We start from the raw sequence: 22380 nt of genomic DNA on the forward strand, positions 1-22380 counted from the left end.
GTACAGTGCGTGTGCTCCAAGACCTACGCTAATTGTAAGACTTTCGGTAGCGTTTTTTTGTATGCCTCAGCGCAGAAACCGACCCGACCCGAAGCGACGGAGTGCGCGTTCGCGGACGGAAATAGATTCCTTCCCGCCACGGTTGGGAGGACAACTAGAAGTGGTGCTCCCTGTGCTCCGGTGTCGGGTCCCGCCACCCCGTGGGAAGCCATCACGAGACTTATCGAACGGCAGGGAGCAATGTTGGAGGGAAGAATATCGAAAAAGAAGCAACAACTCCTCGCAAGAAGCCATGCCAACGCGGCGCATGGCCTGTTGCAATGCGCCGTAGGGTCTTATTTTTTTTGTGCCTCTGTTCATAGTCCTTCAAAGTTTTGCACGGTTTCAAAAACGATGCGTGAGAAATGTTGCAGTTTGGGTCGAGTTTCGTAAAGTGAGAATTGAATTCAACCAGCTTGTTCGTTGTCTGTGGTCTTGTGGAATGATCCATAGTGGATCCAGCGAAAGGACGCTATAAGGACACACACAAGCAACAAGTTCAAATGTATGTTTTGAATTCTTAAACTATGATAGAGTGATAGCAGCTGCTAACGAGCAATGCTGTTCTAAGGGATGTTTGGCTCTTGTGAATTGAAAATGCTCCCATGCACAGCTGGGAGCATACTTTGAACCCCAAATTGGCCTCGCGGGTGACTAACCGAGCATGAATTTTCTTATCGGTATCGTGAACCGACCGTAGATGGTTTATTTATTCCATGCTTCTGCCGTTTTCCGGCGATGTGTGAGTGAAAATACCTCGGCTCCACAACGGCGACAACGTTTAAGCGATTGCGTGTTTATTAATCGTGTTTCCGCTGGGTGGAAGCGGCGAACGGAACACGATATCATTGCGATAAATTTAATACTTTTATTACTTACATTTGCTGCTTTCCGTGCGGTTAAAAATGGTTGAGTGTATTCCGCGATTTTTGCGAGATTGTGTAGCTAGTAAAAATGTGACATTTCTTGATATTTGAAACATTATCTTTTTCTAAGATATGGGCCTGCCAAATGCAGCTTTTCACGACGGATAAATCCGTTAGCTGTATTTCTACGGTCTAACGGGAACAACGATGCAGTTTTTCCAAGCGTATCGAGGCGAATGAGGTTTCTTAGAGCCGTTGCTTAGTACGGCGGGAAATGTAGAAATGTAAATAATTGCCAACTGCTTCGACTTGTCTCATGCCTCCCCCCAGCCGTTTACACGGGGTGAAATAAGTTTAAAGTGTAGTACAAATAATGGCCAAGGCAAATAATGGCACCAACGGAGCCTTTCTAACGATTGTTAAATATCTCTCGATACACTAAATGGGTGAATTTTTTCTGCGCTTTTCTCGTTTCAACATTATAACAGTGGTTTGTCTGGCTACAAACTCTAGCCGTTTTTAGCTGCATAAAAGCAAGCACATTCAACAAAAATACCTAGGGATATGTAGGTCAACCATGTGAAAGGAATTTCGACTCATTTAATACAACAGAAGCCATCAACATATCACACCACCGTTTGATTGACAGCTTTGATCAGATGTAGTGCTCCATATACAATATACGCAGTCCTTCATGGCGGAACCTGCAAATAGGCAGCAGGGCACGTGAAGGAAGATGTTTTGTACCTTATCTGCACGTGCTTTCCTCAGTGCCATTGGCGCTGCAGTTGACCCGCAACGGCAGGGGATAATTACGCCGGTACTGGTGATAACCTCTCTCGAATCAATTCCACAGCTGCAGGGTAAAAAAAGAGAAAACGCATGTAATCAGAGCAGGGTACTTCTCTCGGCACACGTCTGCTTTATCGGAAAGCCAAACGACCAGGAACAGTCAGTCGCATCCGCTTCTGGTTCAGTGCCAGTCTTGCGCTCCAAAACCATCGGTAGCGACGCTAATGATCCTGCTAATGAGACATTAATTTCATCGACGGTGGCCAATATTTTCGGGGTGATTTATTGTAATTCAGCTTCCGGCTGCAGTGATTGTGCAATGATGAACACCGCCGCCCAACCATACGCCCCTTGTTATCTTCGTTACTCAAATTTTAATTGCTCAGTTTTGTCACGACCCTGACAGCTGTGTCCACTAGCCTTCATGTTTCAAATTTTCCTGATTGTGTTTTTTTGTGTGTTTTGCGCTTCATCTTCATTTCAGCATCAACCACGGTAACCTTGTGTCCCAGCGATATTTCATCATCATCAGTCTTCCTTGAGTGCTGTGCTCTGCAGACTCAGACCGGAGTTTGGTTTCCGCAGAAGTGTGTGTGTGAGTGTTTGACTTCCACTCGGAAGCTTGTAAGTCAGCCATCTAGTGTGCTGGGAGCGATTATTAGTGTACCAAGTACCACACAATTATTCAGTCGCCATTGCGCGGTGTGCAATTCGTTATACAAGTGTATCAGCAGTGAGTTTGCGTTCTCAAGTGTATAATAATCATTAATCGCGTGGTTAGTAATAAACGTTAATCTAAACAATAATTGCAAGCCAAGTGTGTTTGGAAAGCTCCAAAAGATCTATAGTGTGCGAACTGTGCTAAACGCTTGACCCAGCAGCGAAACAGTGAATAGCAAATACAGGATATAAAATTGTTAAAATAAACGCATCGGACGTTTTCCTGGTGAAGTTTGCAAAGACAAATTTATTGGGCTTCTATTTCGCCGGTTAGAATGGCCCCACCTAATAATGAGTGCTCGTACGAAATGATCCCCAATGTCGTCGCGGCGGATGATCGGTCCACGGAAAATGCTGACCAGCTCAAGTCGCAGATGTCCTGGGAGGCGCCGGTCGCGCAGGGTTTGTACGATCCACAAAATGAGCACGAGGCGTGCGGTGTCGGTTTTATCGTGTCGATTGAGGGCAAACCGAACCATAAGGTAAGCATGGATGATGCTCCAAATCAAGCGGCTCTAAAGGTGCTCCAGAATGTTGGATGATTTGACCGATTTTTTGTTCTGCTCCACCTGCCATCTTGCAGATCCTGCGCGATGCTCAAACGCTTGCCATACGTATGAACCACCGAGGTGCGTGCGCCTGTGATAATGACACCGGCGATGGTGCAGGCGTTTGCACCTCGATTCCGCATCAGCTGTACGCCAAGGAGCTGTAAGTGTTTTGTTTATTATGGCGCCATATGTTCCGGCTTTCACTGAGACGCTTGTTGACGGTGGACGCTCGTGGACTTCCACCCTTATCGTCATCTGATTTATTACGCCTTTCCTACAGCGTTCCTACAGTAATCACAGCGGGATCTCTTCTATTTCTTACTCGAGCGTGGGGAGGTTTTTCGTTACGTTACTTGGAAGGGTATTTTGGATTCAAGTCGAAGAGATATTTTTATTGGGTACTCTTATTGCTCATTAAGAGTCTTGTTTCTGGATGTCCTCTCTACGTGCGTTGTAACCTTCACCGAGTTGTAGTTTATGTGATGACGGAATGTTCATCACAGTGGGTTTCGATGATTCGTATAAAATTTAATTATGCCATTACAAGCTTGGTTAATTAAATGCGCACCTGACCCAGGTTGGTCCTTAGCCTGTAAAGCTGACTAAAGTCGCCAAAGGTGTCCTTCCTTTGAGGGCACGTGTTGCATTTATCTTGCAGAAGCAGACTTACTACACGTCAGGTAGTAAGACCGGTTTTATTTGATTTGTCGATTTGAACACTACGATTATCAGTATGCCCTCCAGGTAGACGTAACGTCAGGATGAACGTGAGTTTGTTTTTCGCTACAAAGGAATGCAGTTTCCACGTGACACGTCTCGTCAGGTTGGCTACAAAACCGCGGTGCATTCCAGATGCTTTGTTCGTAAATTATACGGACGTTACTCAATAACGATCGACAAACTAAGTTTATTTACACGTATTGCATTTCAACGAAAACATGCGTGTAATGCATATTAAAGCAAACAGCCACATATCCTAAGCTTACGATAGTTCGCATTTACCGTTTGAGAGAGTGGATAAGAGTATGGAAGATAAGGGTTCATTACATTCAACCCGATATGACGATATATTCACTGGACGTTGCACAAACGGCGCTAGGCTGCTTCGGTAGCTTAGCGAGAGATAAGAACCCTCCCCCCTAAGGTAGTTAGGCGGCCGGAAAAAGTTTTTTAGTGTCACCCTGTCGATACCACCTCTCCTTCGCATCACAACGGAGCCGCTAGCCTTACAGTGGCATTGCTGACTGCTGCTACTGTCCTAATTCCCTTCGCCCATGGTGCAATTAATTTTATCCATGATCCGCTCGTATCTGCGACAGCATATTTTCTTCTCACGTACCGCTGCTGACGTCCTCGCTCGCTTTTGCCTTCTCATCGATTACTCGTAGGTCATTCGATATGATTTAACTCGATTAAATGTTAATATGACACTGGCAGTCGCCGCTCATTGGTTGCATCCAAGGCTCTTATGGTATGCCTGATTGACGCGGACAACCAAACCGAAGTAATCGCAGTCTTTGTGTAGGATCGTGAAGGATGCGTGGAATGGTACGTCGGCTCACATGTAGTGACGCATGTTAGCATTTGCGAAGCGTTGGCTCGGGCTGTAGTCTCGTGTGGTTACTTCTGACATTGATGGATATGCTATAGAGTGTGGTTCGCGGTTTACTCTTTGCTGACGGTCCGATAAACGCCGGACATGTGCTGCATGCGTAGGGAAAAGAAATTTGCGACAAACGAGTGTGATAGCACGTTCGTCCGTGACGAGGATCCTGAAGGAGGATGTCTTATATATTTTTAGACTGTAATAAATCTACACAAGAAACGCCTATGCAGAAGCGTGTTTACTGAGGACGTTGTTTTTGTATAAATCCACAAGGGTTGTTTTGCGTTTGTTTTTTGCAAATGTTTCGCAAAACTCATTACCATGAAGTAGATGATAAGTGGACTAAAGTCTAGCAACTCTGAAAACAATGTTGCTAAAATAGAATTTTTGGTACTCGCAGGAGGTTTGGGTTCAAAGATCCCAAGCATTTTGGTCGATTAATTCAAGGCAACAGTTTCTTGATTTCGGGGAAACACAAATTGGGGTTTAAAAATATACGCTTCAACAGACCGGCTTCAACGAATGTATGCAACCTTAGCACGTGCCCAAGAAATGTTCGTTTTTATTCTTATGACTTGTTTCTATTGAGAAACGCACATCGCCACATGAGAACGCTTAGCGTGTTCTCTTTTCTATCTGTGTAATTGAATCCTAAACTGTTACATCAATCCAAAAGTCGAATATTTATCAACTGTGTCAATCTTTGGATTACATATTTGACAGTCGATCAGCGATAAGCTCTGTGGCGTCCTGTGACAGATGCACCCGTGTCCATCCTAGGACGAGAACTAATCAGCCAAACAAACGGCATGCCGACACCGGGCTGATGAATGATTGATAAGGGCGCTGATGAATTACGCTTCGATTTGTCTCGATTTGAAGGCGCTATTTGTTGTTACGAACCTTGGTTTGTTTATTGGCTGCTGTGTGTGCGCGGAATTAACGTAGCAGGAAGATGATAGCTGCTGACTAACGTTGCTTTTGAATTGTTCCGATTAGAGCATTAACGCATCCGGCGCAATATTGCATCATATGAAGCTCTATAAAAGACCCACGGTTCAACGGAGGCACAATCTTATATCAAGTCAAATTCGTTTCGGAATGTTTCGTGTGCTCTTTAAGACACAAGATAAGTGCCAAAATCGGACACAACACCGTTTGTTGTTAGCTAAAGCGTGGCATTAATTAAACTGAAATATTTTTAATTGCTCTTTGGCTTGCCACCGAATTTACTCGTTCCTAGAGCAACTGCGTGCCAAGAAGCCAAATCTTTCCCTTCTTTCATCTTGGCAATGTCTAGTCGAAATTTATAGTTTACGATTGAGCGAACCATATTTCTTGTATTGTAACATCGCCGTTAAAGGTCTAATAATTTAAATTATTAAAAAAGTAATAAAATTGGCATTTTATTGATCATCCTCTTACCTTCTTTGCGAGATTCTGCTGTTGTTCGACAGGAGAATTTTCACAGGTATTAGTAACCACAAAACGTCAGACAGGCGAGCAACCGCACACGTTTCGCGAGCACAAGATGATCACGTTCAACAATCTGTTGCTGAAATCGCCGGTGGTAGACGAAATATTTTTAAAATTAGTAACTTTTGCCTACCAGGCACACGTCTCTGTGTTAGGTGCAGTGGTCGGTAGCAAACAAGTGTTCCGACCATCGCGGCATTTCGAAAACATGTGCGCCACGAGCCGACGCCTTCCTTAGGGACGGGTGGTCAGCAAAAGGGAGTTTCTTGTTTTGCGTCGTCTTCCTTTTTTTTGTTCGATTAGATTTATTTTTCTCACGAGCAGATGGTATATTTAAACGTTTAAACTACCCGGTGCTTTTTATATGTGTGTTTTTGTGTAGGTTTGTTTTGAACAAATAATTGCCCTCGTGCGCACTCACCCACATGTTTCAAAAAACATTTCACAAGAGCAGGCAGGCCCGCCTTCCTCGAGGTTATTTACAAAGCAAAAATCGCTGCACAAATAACATCGGCGTTTTTCGAGGTGTTGTGTCTTCCGACATCTTTGCTGAAACCATGATAATAGTTGTAGTTATCTGTTTCAAATGATACTTTAGCTTTTATACTACTCAGCACATACGTGTGCCGAGCTGGGCGATCTCAAGTTCATGGGTGGATAGGGTATAATAGAATTTCCCTTCCGAATTGATATTCATCAAAAGGTTTGCAGCGCATGCGTTGTTGGCTATTTTTATCTCAACCCCCCCTTGCACCCTTTCGTGTGGGTCCCAATTTCACCCCCAGCGTTCGTAACATCATTCTACTACGCCACCGCGTCGTCACTACTACGCTTCGAACGCACGCGATCTAGTCGCTGCTGCCGCTAGAACATCGGAGTTTCAAACTCGCGCGGATCGCGGTTCGGCAAGCGTGAAGGGTATCTCAACCATAAACCGCTAAACACTGAACGATTCAGTGTAGGATGACTATTCCACCGCGTGTCGCCACGCGCTTCGCGTCTACATTCTACGACACTTTTATGAATGCACGAATGTCCGCCGGAATGCTAGCGGCAATCAGAATCACGCCGGTAGCGCGTGATCGCCGCACATTTGCGTCTTCTCGATGTCACGTACGGTTTTATTGCTTGCCTGGTTGTTTTTTTTCTTCTGGCGTCTCTTAAACGAGGAAGCGCCCGCACTTTGCCGAATATGTGAGTTTGCTAATCTCTTATCGTTGTGCAGCCGCCAGCGTTTCGAGGTGTGTTGCTGTTGCGCGTTGCAGAGCAGGACTCGCGTGCAGTCAATTGCATGAAGAGAAAGCGTGATATTGCAGCACATGTAGCAGCTGTTGCTGTGCTTGCTATCTTTACATGGATTTGGCTGGTTAAAGAAGAGGTTTATTTTAAACAGTCAACGAAATATTACCTTATTATGCCTAACGTCATCATTTTCCGCCTCGTGGCGCTATATTGTTGTTTACTGCATCTTGATGATCGTTCGTATATTATTTTTACTATGTCAACGGCCTTTCCATGTACATCATCAACAATGTCGGCGACCTCCCAGTCGCATGTGTCAATTATTAAATGGCGCACCTCGTAAAATCGTGGGTTTTGCTACAAAGAAATTTTCGGCTCAAGTCTTTCGCAATATGGCGAAAAAAAGTTGTTTGTGAAATGTTGACGGAATGGTGGGGTTGTTTTCCAACAGAGGCTATTTTTTTTATTTTGCTTTGCAATTAGCATCAAGAGAAAATCCTGACGTAACACTAGATGTGCTAATGACTCGACAGTGCGCAATAAATTTGTGGTAAGTGTACGACGTGTTGTTCAAATAGTATGCAGAATGCTTTGGGCACGATGGTTGAGATCAAATTATGATAAATGTATATTGAGCTTGCGTATTCTAGAGAAAGCGTGCGTGAAAAAGGAGCGGGTTGAATTGTTATTCATTTCGCAACTCTGTTGTTGCTTTTAACAGTTAACAACTGTATGTAAATTCAAGCAGCATATCGTTAGAACTGGTTGGATGCTACATCCTCATCGCGAATGCTACTAGAAACGTAGGTGACAATTATTTTTCCATGCTGTGTATTAGCACACTCGGTTTCCAACGAGAAACAGCGGCATCACTTTGGCATGTGGTGCGAACCCCATGGTTCATTATCGTTTTCTCCATCAAAGGCATCTGGTACCGCCCAGATCACACACTCCACAAAACCGCACCAAGCGGGTTAAGCTGGACAAGGTCAGCTCAATGTCACCAAGATGTCGATAACGAAGGCAATCTGCTTGCCTGTCCGTCAGCTGAGCGGTTGCGAGGTTGATAATGGTGATAATGATCGTCGTTCGATAACGAACCGATCACGTATCGAAGGAAAAGGTTTTCTTCTATTCGCAAATTTGAACTGTTAAGATTTTTTCAAACACTTTTAGAAGAAATTTGTTAATTAGCATTGGTGCGTGAATCTTAAAAAAGTGTGGTATCAGCACGGGTATACACGGGTTGCTGTGCAAAACTTTCTTCAACTATCCTCGTTTTTGCGGTGCTTAGCAAGTCCACGCCTTGTTCGCGTGCAGTAGACTAACCGAAATATAACACGAGCAACGAGAGTTTACTTGGGGAATGAGCGAAATAATCACTGTAAAAGCCCAGTGATGCAAGAGTTGATTATGATAAGAACGGGTACGGTTTAAATACCGCCAGGGCTCAACCGCATTGAACCGGTATACCTTCGAGTCGTCCTCAGGGAAACGACTTTATTGCGGGCTAATTGTTCTGATAAAACTCGTTACGAACAGTGCTTTCCGACCATCAAAGTAATGACCAAAGCTGTTTCATACAAATAAAAAAAAAACACTTTGTCTAATTTTTTAAATTTGATTACCATTTTAAAATGCAACAAATTTTGTTTGCTGGGATCAATTAATACACATTTGATAATTCTATAAAGCGTTGAAATTTCATATCTGGAACATCTTCAACCTAGCATATTATACACTACAGCAGCCAACTTACGTCAATTACATACGTTCATACATACAGTATATTACTTATCTCCCTCGCTTTGTAAATATAACAGATCAATAACAACCTACGTTGATGCGTTATAGGATGACTAGTAGGATGCAAGTAGAACGCAATCGAACAAAAGCTTAGTCTATGCAGTGGCTACGACGTCAGTGTTACGTCAGTTGTATATTTTGATTCCAGTTGATGCTTTCACATCACTTTCTTTCTTCATTGAGCAAAATTTAATTGCATTTATACAGATTAAACTTTGATTGAGTTGATAGGTTGATAATTTCAAAAAGAAAGTAATTTATTATCCGTTAGATATAAGGTTTGACAATCGTCGATCTATTAAAAATTTAATAAATAAAACGAATGTATAGAGATTTAGGTTGGTTATATTTTATATCCTTTTTCATTCGCAGGGCTTCCCATGGCATCGAACTTCCGGAATTTGGCCGTTACGCCACGGGAATCTTCTATCTGGATAAGATCACGCACGTGGAGGCGGAAAAAGAGTTCAACCTTTTGGCAGAAAGCCTCGGCATGCAAGTAATCTACTGGCGAGATGTTCCCACCAACCAGAACGCAGTTGGTGCAGTCGCTCGTAAGAGCGAACCGCTGTCCCGTCAGGTTTTTGTAACCGCGGACGTAGACGAAGACACATTCAAGCGACAGGTAAGTGATCTGCTCATCTACGCAGAAGAAAACGAAGTATATTGCAATGAGCTTTAATGCACTCGTATTGTCATTTTGTGTTTTGTTAGGTGTTCATCTTGCGCAAGCGTGCCACTCACGAGCTGCAACGCCCAGGACGTCGGTTCTACATTTGCTCCTTGACGCCAAAAACGGTCGTGTACAAAGGTCTGTTCACGTCGGATCAACTGTGGGAGTATTATCTTGACTTGAAAAACCCCGAATTTATGACCTATCTGGCCCTGGTGCACACGCGCTTCAGCACGAATACATTCCCTTCATGGGAAAGGGCTCATCCGCTGCGTGTGCTAGCGCACAACGGTGAAATTAATACGCTGCGAGGCAATGTCAACCTCATGAAAGCCCGCGAGGGTGTCATGAAAAGCGAGCAGTTTGGCAATGAACTGAAAAAGCTCTATCCGGTCGTCGAGCCTAACCTTTCCGATTCGGGCTCATGCGATTGCGTGCTCGAGTTTCTGACTCAAGTCGGAAATCGTTCTCTACCGGAGGTATGTTACAGTGTAATCTTACCGATGACCAGCCACTGATCTTTGTTTCATGTGCACTCCGCTACTTACAGGCCGTCATGACGATGGTGCCGGAAGCTTGGCAGAATGATCGTACTATGTCGCAGGAAAAGCGCGACTTCTACCATTGGTCCGCGTGCGTGATGGAGCCGTGGGACGGTCCGGCCCTGATTTCGTTCACCGACGGTCGCTACATTGGTGCCATACTTGATCGAAATGGGTTGCGCCCGTCGCGTTTCTACGTTACCCGGGACAACCTGCTCGTTATGGCTTCGGAAGTCGGCGTTTACGACGTAGATCCCAAAGACGTTACGCTAAAGGTAGAATCATTGTGTACTTATGCGGTTTTTCTTTTTGTAGATTGGTTTAAAACATGCGCTCATAAATACAAATCGTTTTATCCCCCCACCATCATCACCACCACCACCACCACACACACGGCAATGTACCGTCTCATATCACGCAAAAACCAAGAAGCACCCTGCGTCATTCAATAACCGGTGTCACATGGCTTCTTGCCCACGGAATGATCGACTGTCTGGAATCGGTTGATGCCATCGAATCATTGTCCCGATCGATCGTTGTCGATCACATCGCCATCGTTGTCATCGTCGTCATCGTCGTTCAAAAGGATTCCGCGAGCTACATGGGCAAATGAAGTAAATGAATACGAAAATTAGCCATGGCCATCAATAAGATAGTGAACGGAAGCATTTTCGAATTCTTCGATCTGCTCGCCAAACATGGCCGCTTTGAATGCATTCAAATGCAGGACTAACCGTGCACATTGTGCAGCAGTAGACGAGCGTGAACCATTTGTGTGTGTGTGGATGTGTGGGTGGAAAAGGGATGAAAGCATGGGTGGCTGGGCATGCCTCGTGGGTCTCTGTTCCCTGGTGGCTCCAGTGGAGTATGCTCCGGCAGGATTAAACTGTCTGTGCGCGTGCACCACAAATCTTCCCCCGTTAGCGTTGGGAATATCCCGGGACATGTGAGCGGTAATGCTTCTCGCCCGTAGCTCTTAAGGCATTTTCATTTCTCGTCTTGTATGTTTTTTCTTCTTCTTATTATTCAAGTTAACCAGTCAGAGATCGTCACGATCGTGTTCTCTTCCTTCATCTCGTCTCGTCTGTTGCGTGCATTCAATCGCATACACATACTAGCGCTGTAGGAACAAATAGAAACAAAAAAACATCATACAAACAATGCGCATGTCCTTAATTTACCTATAGGCAGCGACTCATTCGAATTTGAACACTTGTCAGGATCACCATCATGCGAAAGGCAATAATGCTTCCGTTGTGTTCCGGCGATAGCCAATTCCTTAAATTATCCATAACTTTTCTAATCAAGCCAATGTTTCCCTATTCTTTTTCCTAAAACATCGCAACGCAAACGTGTTCTCTCTATCTCCTACTCACTGCCTAATTCGACGCGTATTGCCGTATGATTACCACGACGACAACTGACACTATTTGTTCGAATGCAACATTATAAATTCCTTGCATCGTTTTATATCCTTACACATATGCTGGATTGAAATACACTTTTTCGAACAAATAATATGTCCGGTTGACGTACGTTGGAAATCTTGTTGGATGGGCAACTTGGGACTATATAGAGCCGATTGAAACCCGGTCGTATGCTGCTGGTGGATACGGAGCAAAAGTCACTGATCCAGGACATCGAGCTCAAGGCGGAAATTGCAAAGTCTCGTCCACATACCGAATGGCTGAAACAGCAGGTAAGCACTGCATTGCAAATAATATCTTTTGTATGTATATTTTTATATAGCATAGGTCGGAAAAATAAACCCCAGGTGAGACACAGAAAGCTTGTACGATTGCCGTCAGTATGGATCTTCATGTTCGGTTATAAGAACTGGACATAGTGGCAGTCTAAAGAAGAACAAATGTTGTAGAATGAAGTTATTGCACGAATCAGTCGTATTTTGGATCGTCAATCTCATTGTTAAAGTTCACTTTCATTCCTCGTCTGTGCTGTAAATCCTTTTCCATTTGATAATTTTTGCAATTTTCTGGTGTTTGGCCTATATCTGATGGCATCGTTAAAACTCCTCACTAATGTACTGCTCCTTATCTGTGGTGTTGTACCGTCTGGGTCTTCAATAATGGATAGTTTAACAAAAATGATGAGTCTCTTAAAACTCACGATTTGTCATCCTTACTAATTGTTCAACTATACTTTCTTTCTTCTCTTTCTCTTTCCTTTTTGCTATCGTCCGTCTACATTATTCGTCTTCATCTCATATAAACTGTATTTGTCATCTTTACCATGGGCCAATATTGGTGATTGATTTTATTTTTAAATTTTTCTGTTTTGACTACTCATATAACACTCCTCTGCAATTCATTATGATTTAATGATTCACCACATCTCCGTTATGCGCTCTAATTGATTTATGCACAACGATTGGATTTTTTTATACAAAAATTCTATACAAAACTCATAACAACAATACGTAACGTCTGAACCTTTACAACTATGAATGCTGTAACCCCAAATCTGTATTCCTCATGTACCAAATTCCAACAACAATACTAAATCATCAAATTACAACATCGTCATGCCAACACAGATGGTAAGTGGATTAAAATTAATAGGTTTTAATTTGCCCATCGAGGCGTTTGAGTGTGCGTAGTGGACAAAGTAATTTCACGCTTGCAGCTATTTACCGTGCTTTCAACTAATTTACGCTGATTGCTTTCACGTGAATAATTCTTTACTAGTTATTCTGAACATGATGAAGTACAAAGATATTACATGTAGTATGCAAAGAAATTTGGCTTTTTGAACGATAACATGCAGGCTACTCTTTCAATTTCTACTCTCATTGGCATTTTTTTCGATTGATTACGTGCCATTTCATCTTATCAAGTTTTGCATGTATCTGAAAATACATTAAGTTTTCAATGGTTATACAATTTATGTGTATAATTTATTTATTATTGTATATTGTTTTTAATTGGTTAAGTTTATTTCTAGGTTCTCTAATTTTTGTTGTGTTACGTGTGCGTGATGCTTTCGCTGTTTTAGCTTCGTTTTTCTTTGAACACAAAAATGGTACAATGGTTTGCAATAACACTGTAATCGAATATTTCAGATTTCCATGGACGATATTCGTCGCGAAGCCAGCGGAACCACGAACGGCACCACTCAACCAGCAGTAGCACATCCTGACAGCCAACTAGCGGAAAAGAAGGGTATTCTGGATCCACGTTTGCAGCTGTACGGTTACACGACCGAAACGATTCACATGCTTTTGCTGCCGATGATCAAGAACAAAAAGGAAGCTCTCGGCTCGATGGGTAACGATGCGCCGCTTGCTTGTCTGTCCGCCTTCCAGCCGCTTCCTTACGAATACTTCAAGCAGCTGTTCGCCCAGGTCACAAACCCACCAATCGATCCATTCCGGTAATTAGATTGTTTCACTACTGTTACGTTTCGCTATAATTAATATTTAAATTTCTACTGTTTGTGTTTAGTGAAAAAATCATCATGTCACTGCAGTGCCCAGTCGGGCCAGAGGCGAACCTGCTGGTAGCCTCGCCCTCGCAGGTACATCGCATCTGGTTGGATAATCCGATCCTAAGCATTCCAGATGCTGAAGTTCTGAAACGGAACCAGCATCGCGGATGGAAAACTAAGGTTCTCGATGTTACATTCCCAGCGAACGAGGGTCCACCGGGTTACTTGAACGGGTTGCGACGTGTCTGTGCCGAGGCGCAAACGGCCGCCCAAACTGGATATCAGCTGTTGGTGTTGTCCGATCGTGGAGCAAGCGCAGAGCGGGCTCCGATTTCATCCCTGTTGGCTCTAGGAGCGGTCCATCATCATCTGATCGAATCACGCCAGCGCATGAAGGTTGGACTGATAGTGGAGACTGCAGAAGCTCGGGAGGTGCATCACATCTGCGTACTGCTGGGATATGGCGCCGATGCGATCTGTCCGTACTTGGTGTTTGAAATGGCAGGAGCCCTGCGTGACGAGTGTGTCCTCGATCCTGCGCTGACCGATGACGCCATCTACCGTGCGTACGCGACGGCCATCGAGACGGGTATCCTGAAGGTAATGGCCAAGATGGGTATTTCAACGCTGCAATCCTATAAGGGAGCACAAATCTTCGAAGCTGTCGGAATGGGCGTGGATGTCATCGATCTATGCTTCCGAGGCACGCAATCCCGCATTGGTGGTGTCACTTTAGAAGTGCTTGCACGGGAAGGCCTTGAGCGTCATGAGCTTGTGCACGGTACGAACCATACTGACGCAAAAATTCTGCGCAATCCAGGCCAGTTTCACTGGCGTGCCGGTGGTGAGGGTCACATCAACGAACCTGGTGCCATCGCAGCCCTGCAGGAGGCGGCCGTTAACGAGAGCAAGGGTGCGTATGCTACGTTCCGTGACACTACTATGCGTAGCGTGCAGCTGTGCACCCTGCGAGGACAGCTTGAATTCGTTAAAGGTCGTCCACGAGTCGAGCTTTCTGAGGTTGAACCTGCCAGTGAGATTGTGAAGCGCTTTGCCACGGGTGCGATGAGCTTCGGAAGTATTTCCCTGGAAGCGCATTCGACTCTTGCCATCTCGATGAATCGCATTGGCGGAAAGAGCAACACCGGAGAAGGTGGTGAGAACGCTGATCGCTACATGAATCAGGACCCTCAACACAACCGGCGATCGGCCATCAAGCAGGTCGCGTCAGGACGCTTTGGTGTAACGGCGGCGTACGTCGCAAATGCTGATGATTTGCAAATCAAGATGGCACAAGGTGCCAAACCAGGCGAGGGTGGTGAGCTGCCCGGATACAAGGTGTCGCAAGATATTGCTGACACACGTCACTCTGTGCCAGGCGTTGGTTTGATCTCGCCACCGCCCCATCACGACATCTACTCCATCGAGGATTTAGCTGAATTGATTTTCGATTTGAAGTGCGCAAATCCTAGGGCGCGCATCAGCGTTAAGCTCGTGTCAGAAGTTGGCGTTGGTGTGGTTGCATCCGGTGTTGCGAAGGGCAAAGCCGAACACATTGTTATCTCTGGGCACGATGGTGGAACCGGTGCTAGCAGCTGGACCGGTATCAAATCGGCCGGTTTGCCATGGGAGCTGGGAATTGCCGAAACCCATCAAGTGCTTGTTCTGAACGATCTTCGTTCCAGGTAATTAAGTTAACATCGTTTGGGATGTCCCCAAAACGAAAAGTCTTTCAATTGTCACTAACGATGGTTTTTCTTCAACAGAGTGGTTGTGCAAGCTGATGGACAACTGCGTACCGGATTTGATGTAGTAGTTGCTGCATTGCTTGGTGCCGACGAGTTCGGATTCAGTACCGCACCGCTTATCGTAATGGGTTGTACGATGATGCGCAAATGTCATCTAAACACGTGTCCTGTTGGTATTGCTACTCAAGATCCTGTGCTGAGAGCCAAGTTTGCGGGTAAACCGGAGCACGTCATTAATTACTTCTTCATGCTTGCGGAAGAAATCCGTGAAATCATGGCCAATCTCGGCCTGCGCCGCTTCCAGGAACTAATCGGTCGTACGGATTTGCTGAAAGTGCGCGAAACGGTGTCATACAAAGCGTCGCTTTTGGATCTGGAGTTGCTCCTTAAAAGCGCCTTAGATTTGCGTCCCGGCACGAACATTGTCGGCGGTTCGCTGCGTCAAGACTTTGTGCTAGAGAAACGAGCCGATAACGAGTTAATCAAACGTGCCATGGGTATCATCGAGGGAACGGCAACCGATCCGCATTTAACGATCACTATGAAGATTAATAATGAAGAGCGTGCTTTCTCAAGCACACTCAGCTATGAGATTGCACGACGATACGGTGATGTTGGATTGCCGGACGGGCGTACGATCAATGTGAATCTCACCGGTTCAGCCGGCCAGAGCTTCGGTGCCTTCCTGGTGAAGGGTGTCAAGATGACATTGCACGGTGACGCGAACGATTACGTTGGCAAGAGTCTCTCCGGAGGAACTTTAGTGATTCGCCCACCGGAGGGTACCACGTTCGAGTCGCACCTGAACGTCATCGTAGGCAACGTGTGCCTTTACGGTGCTACCTCAGGCCGTGCATATTTCCGTGGCATTGCTGCCGAGCGTTTCTGCGTCCGCAATTCTGGTGTAACGGCCGTGGTAGAAGGTGTCGGTGATCATGGCTGCGAATATATGACGGGAGGAATGGTTGTCATTCTCGGCCTTACTGGACGCAATTTCGCTGCCGGAATGTCGGGAGGTATCGCTTACGTGCTGGATGTCGATGGAACTTTCCGCTCGAAGGTCAACCCGGGAATGGTGGAACTGTTGGGTCTCGAGCTTGATGAAGATCGCCAAACGGTGAAGGAATTGCTGCAGGAGTTTGTTAACGAAACCGGGTCAGAAGTAGCGAAGGAGCTGCTTTCCAAATGGCCGGAACCGTGCCAGCAGTTCGTGAAGGTGTTCCCGTATGAGTATCAGAAGGCATTGAAAGCACTCAAAGAAGAGAAGACCGTTGCGAAGGCAATTGCCGCGAATGGTCACGCGAAAGAACCACAGGTAAAGGACATCGAAGAGTCAATTCAGGATGGCCAACTGGCTAAGAAGAAGCTTGATCAGGTGTTGGATAAAACGCGTGGTTTTATTAAGTACAAGCGCGAAACAACGGTCTACCGTAACGCAGCCGAACGCCAGCAGGATTGGAAAGAGGTGTTCAATTTCCCTCACGTTCGCTCTAATCTGAAAGTGCAGGCTGCTCGATGCATGGAATGTGGCGTACCGTTTTGCCAATCGAACTCGCATGGCTGTCCACTTGGCAACATCATCCCGAAGTGGAACGATCTCGTGTTCAACGGCAACTGGCAGGAAGCACTCAATCAGCTGCTGCAGACAAACAACTTCCCCGAGTTTACTGGTCGCGTTTGTCCGGCACCGTGTGAAGGCGCCTGTGTTCTTGGTATCTCCGAGCCAGCCGTCACGATCAAGAACATCGAGTGCACTATCATTGATCATGCTTTCGAACAGGGATGGATTACGCCTCAGATTCCACGAGTGCGCACAGGAAAACGCGTTGCAGTCGTAGGCGCTGGACCGGCTGGATTGGCCGCGGCACAGCAGTTGAACAAAGCTGGCCACCAGGTGACAGTGTTTGAGCGTAACGATCGTCCGGGCGGATTACTGCAGTACGGCATTCCAACGATGAAACTCTCAAAAACCGTTGTCCAACGTCGGCTTGATTTGATGGTGGCAGAAGGTATCGAGTTCCGGTGCAACGTGCACATTGGTCGTGACGTTATGGGCTCTCAGCTGGAGCAAGAGTACGACGCAGTGCTGTTTACAACAGGTGCTACATGGCCACGTGATCTGAATCTACCGAACCGCGACTTGAAAGGCATTCACTTTGCGATGGAGTTCCTGGAGGCAAGTCAAAAGAAGCTGCTTGGTACGCGTCCGGATTGGATCTCGGCTGAAGGCAAGGACGTGATCGTAATTGGCGGAGGTGACACAGGATGCGATTGCATTGCAACATCGTTACGCCAGGGTGCCAAATCTATCACTACATTCGAGATCCTGCCTATTCCGTCCGAGAAGCGCGCTCAGGATAATCCATGGCCGCAATGGCCACGCATTTTCCGGTGAGTTTGAGAACATGAAATAATGCTTTTATGTATGCAAAATAATTATCATCTAATCCTTCATTCCCACGCAGTGTCGATTACGGCCATGAGGAAGTGCGCGTTAAGTGGGGAAAAGATCCCCGTCAGTATTCCACCACGACCAAGGAGTTTGTAAGCGATGGTAACGGTCACATCAAGGGTGTTAACACGGTTCAAGTCGAGTGGACGAAAACCCCGACTGGACAGTGGAGCATGAAGGAAGTTCCTGGATCCGAAAAGTATTATCCGGCCGATTTGATCTTACTCGCTATGGGATTCCTAGGACCGGAGAAGCAAGCCCCAACAGAAATGAGTACGTCTAAGCCTAGCTACTCATCAATTGTGATATTAATATTTGTTGTGTTTCTTCATTTTAATCCCAGATTTGGAGTTAGACGGACGAGGTAATATTAAGACCGCCGCTGGAACATATGGAACGGCTAACCCGAAGGTGTTTGCTGCCGGTGATTGTCGGCGTGGACAATCGCTTGTAGTTTGGGCAATATCAGAAGGTCGACAGGCCGCTCGTCAAATCGACACGTATTTGATTGGAAAACCAAGTTCTCTGCCCGGTCCTGGAGGTGTTATAGATACTACGCGTTCACCAATTGCAGTCAATGTCTAAACATGTACAGCAATCTCGTGGAACGTTTGATGTAAAATTATCCTAAATTGATGGAAAAAAATCGTGGGATTTATCTCTTCCGAGAGGCTCCTTACAGCGAACAGTACTGTTGACCAGGCACAAGGAACAACGGGAGGAACAGGAGGGGTTTTTACTCGAAATGCATTGCAAGGAAAATGTAATATTTATTGCGGTTATGAAAAAAACTTATTTCATATTAGCTTATGGATGAGCATTGTGGTTTGCTCTTATTTTTATCTTCCGATTGTGAAGCAAAAATAGCTTAGCATATTCAAACATATTCAGCGAAAGAATGACATCATTACGCACAATGCTGGGGCATGAGGAAAAGAACAATTTATAAGATAATTAATTGGGTACCAGGTATCTTTTATTAAGGTTACTTCATGCTATTTAGAAAGGAACCAAATTGTGCAAACAATACTGTGAATGATTGCAAATGATTTAAGCAAGCATTACTGATCCAATCAGTCACACAACGAGGAGTACGAAAGCACGTGACGGTGATGGCAATCAGAAAAGCATTAATTAGAAAAAAGGTTTTCTAAGGAAAATGAGCTCTTTTCATTTTCCAGCTGTTGTCATTCCTGTGCGTATGCACGAGCATAAATTTTAAATCAATTTCAAATGCATGCTGTTCGGATAGCTTTAAAGGTTTTATTTTATTTCCCGCCAACACCACAAATCTTGTTTACTCGGTCATCATCCACCAGTACGTTCTATCGTTGTGAGTAAGAAATGCATTTCTAAAATACCAACGTACGCATGTTAATGCTAACTTTATTTGAGTAGCGTGAACAGAAACGAAGAGATAGGAACTAGTATCATAGGAGCAAAGCGATGTAAAATGGAATCAAAATCCACCCATGTCACAACCGGCTACCATTAAATGGTGTGATACATGATAATATTTTATAGGATTAGCAGAGCGACGGGTCTACAAGTGAGAATGGAATAAGCTGCCTTGAAAGGGCTTGAACGTTTTAAGTTATGTTTCTCCTTTGTCCAAACGGCTAGCACAGAATCCCACTTTTGCGATCAACAATGGCTGCTTTTCGTCCACGCTTTCGCTTTCCTATTCGCTAATCGACACATTTTCCCTTCGGATGAGTATCCATGACACGTTTGCATGGTCTGAACCCGTCGCCAAAGGTGCTGCATGCGTAAACTGTGATGTGAACGTACACATGCGGGACAGCGGATGGCCGGAAAATATGTGATTTGTTTTTAGGGAAAGCGTTTGTTGTGCGACGAAATCATTTCGTCCGTATATTGTTTAGTTATGATATATATTTTCTATTATTGGAGTCATCACGAGCGAAAACAAGTGCCGTATCCGTCTACCATACGAGATCTGTGTTATAGATTCCCTAGTGTGTTAAACAAATAATATTATTGGATGACATTTGTTTTGATCTGTTAATTTCTGATCCAGGTTTGTCTAGCGAACATTCGTCTCGTTAAGGCTCTGAGATTTTCTTCAAAGAAGAATGCCAGAAATATATTATTTTTGAAGGTGTGTTTTATTTTCTTTTCATCCATCGTATTCACCTATCACAACGCAGAAGTCACGTGTATGGACGTCCTAACGGACAATGCAGCAGAAACTTACCTCAGGCGCGATACGCTACTGCGTGTATCTTGAAACCCGGTACCACCCTCCAATTAAGAAACGGTTTACAGAAGTGTATATCAATACGTCCGTTTTACATTCGATTGAATTCACCACTTCGCTTCAGTTTTGTGTAGCATAGGAGCCACTAGGAAAGCGACCGGCCCGGCCGGCATATATCCGGCCTTTTAAAGTCAATTAGACACACATTAGATCACGGACATGATGAAAACATCCTGTTTTGTTACTATCTGCATCGCATATCCCTTTCTGTAGTCACACAGCGAACGTTGCAAACGTGTCTTGCTGAAATGGTTATCCAATCGTACAGGAATTCAAATTCTTCCAGTAAACGATTCATCGTTTGTCCATGCTGGGACTGAGCACTGTTGAGACGTAAAATGAGGATGAACATAAACACGGGCAGCGCTATTAAATATGGAGGAGCATCTCTAGAGGTATGAGTAGGAAGCAGTATCCCCGGAGGGGAAACGATCAAAATCGTGGACGTGTTATGACAATAATTAGCGTGAAAAGTATAAGATTGATTATATGTCTAAGAAATGGTTGAGGTAATGAAAAACATTCATCAAATATTCAATGGAAACTGAAAAACAACTATGACGAAACAAATTGTTCCGAAAATGATTGCATCTGTAAGCCAAACTAGACGAACGCAGCATAACGCATGTAGCTTGAGCTATGGGTTTTGAAACATTCATGAACGGCACGCAACAAATCATTAACCATTGTGTCTATTTACAAATTGTTGTATTGATGAACAAACTTATAAGCATAGGAAAACGATTAAACACGCGTTCGAGGAAAACTATTGTAAACATGCAATTATTAGCCATCTAAAAGGTACTGTTCGTTTGCACGTGTCCAATATTGCCCAAATAGTACATGTATCCGTGTTTTTTGCCGTAAACTGAAGAACAACGTTAAAAGGAAAACATTTCGAAGGAACGGTTTGAAAAGCAGATAGTCAAAGACACCAAGCAAACAGGGAACGGGGAAGTCTCCTTCCAATAGAATGCGCAATGCTGAAGGAAATCAATTGTAATCGGAAGAACGCACGTGGGAAAAATGCATTACACATTGGCACATTTAAATTGTTGTTAGTATTTGTTATTGTAGTAGAGCAGTTCATTGAAAAATGCGCTTATGATATACACTAAAGCTCAAAAAAAGAAATGCTTATACGCATGTAACGCTTTATCTATGTACAATTGAAAATCTGCACGACTAAAAACGAACAGAAGGCAACTCTTACAAATCAAATGTGAACAGCGGTACACTCGTCAAAGAATTCTAGTTACTGTTTTTCCCTCAGAAACGGCAGATCATGATCATGATTGAATTAAAATATTCTAAAATTGTTTAAATAGTGGGCATCGGGCAGAAACGGCTGTATATGTTTCTATACCGCATTCTCATTCATGTTGGAAAAAAGTGGAGTTCTAGACATATGGAGATGCATTTTTTTTTCATTCACAACATTTTAAGCGCCATTTGCATCATGGCTTTCCTTTTCAAAGGATCATCGTGCAAGGTTTTCATATCAACAGCCGTAATTCCAACCAGATTTAAATGGTTTAAACGACCACAACTGCATCTATCTATACTTCACCGATACTGAAAAGGTACTGTCGTAACTTAACCTATTTAAGAGCAGTTATATTCGAAGAAAAACCGTTGTTATATTGTTCTAAATTGTAACGCTTTCAAACGATTGGCATATACTGTCGAGGACAACAATACGCACTATATACAAGCATGCACGAGAAAATCTTTGCAAACATATACTTATACATAATATGTACACCAGACAATGCAAATTAAAACCTGTTCAATAATGTTAGAAACTGCAATCGTATTTCTGCTCACGCGTATCGACCGGGAAAAGGGGGCTGAAGGACAATGCTGACCGGGTTTGGCAGGGACCGTTTGTTGGGAAAGTGATCAGTAAAAGAAGAAAAAGGATATCGATGAGCGATGGAGGCAACATTTGTGTGCAAAACATGGTCAACCAGAAGCTCGCGGGTTTTTCGATAAAGCAAAGCATCCCCAATTCAAAACGGATTCAAGTTCACTCTCTATTTCAAGTTCAATTTCACCGGGTCACCGTCCATAAGCGGGTGAAATTATATTTTGCACTTTCGCACAGGCCAAATTGCAGATGGCATTTTTTTGTTGTTTTGG

The 22380-nt window shown here is 44.4% G+C and overlaps 1 protein-coding gene across 2 annotated transcripts; it reads left to right on the forward strand.

Annotated features, from left to right (window-relative positions):
• Nucleotides 1-2677: 2677 nt before the first annotated feature.
• On the forward strand, nt 2678-20082 carry LOC128727177 (uncharacterized). 2 transcript variants are annotated; one of them, XM_053821056.1, is made up of 12 exons: nt 2678-2899; nt 3001-3128; nt 9471-9723; nt 9813-10250; nt 10322-10588; nt 11890-12012; nt 12868-12870; nt 13393-13703; nt 13775-15442; nt 15524-17896; nt 17971-18230; nt 18301-20082. In XM_053821056.1, exons 1-12 carry the CDS (start codon nt 2693-2695, stop codon nt 18540-18542), a joined length of 6273 nt encoding a protein of 2090 aa, XP_053677031.1. In that variant the 5' UTR covers nt 2678-2692; the 3' UTR covers nt 18543-20082. The 2 variants fall into 2 exon arrangements, with proteins under 2 accessions (XP_053677031.1, XP_053677030.1); XM_053821055.1 differs by lacking the exon at nt 12868-12870.
• The last annotated feature ends 2298 nt before the right edge of the window (nt 20083-22380 follow it).

Source organism: Anopheles nili, chromosome 3 (assembly GCF_943737925.1).
Source record: "Anopheles nili chromosome 3, idAnoNiliSN_F5_01, whole genome shotgun sequence".
In the NCBI taxonomy this organism is placed as follows: Eukaryota; Metazoa; Arthropoda; class Insecta; order Diptera; family Culicidae; genus Anopheles; species Anopheles nili.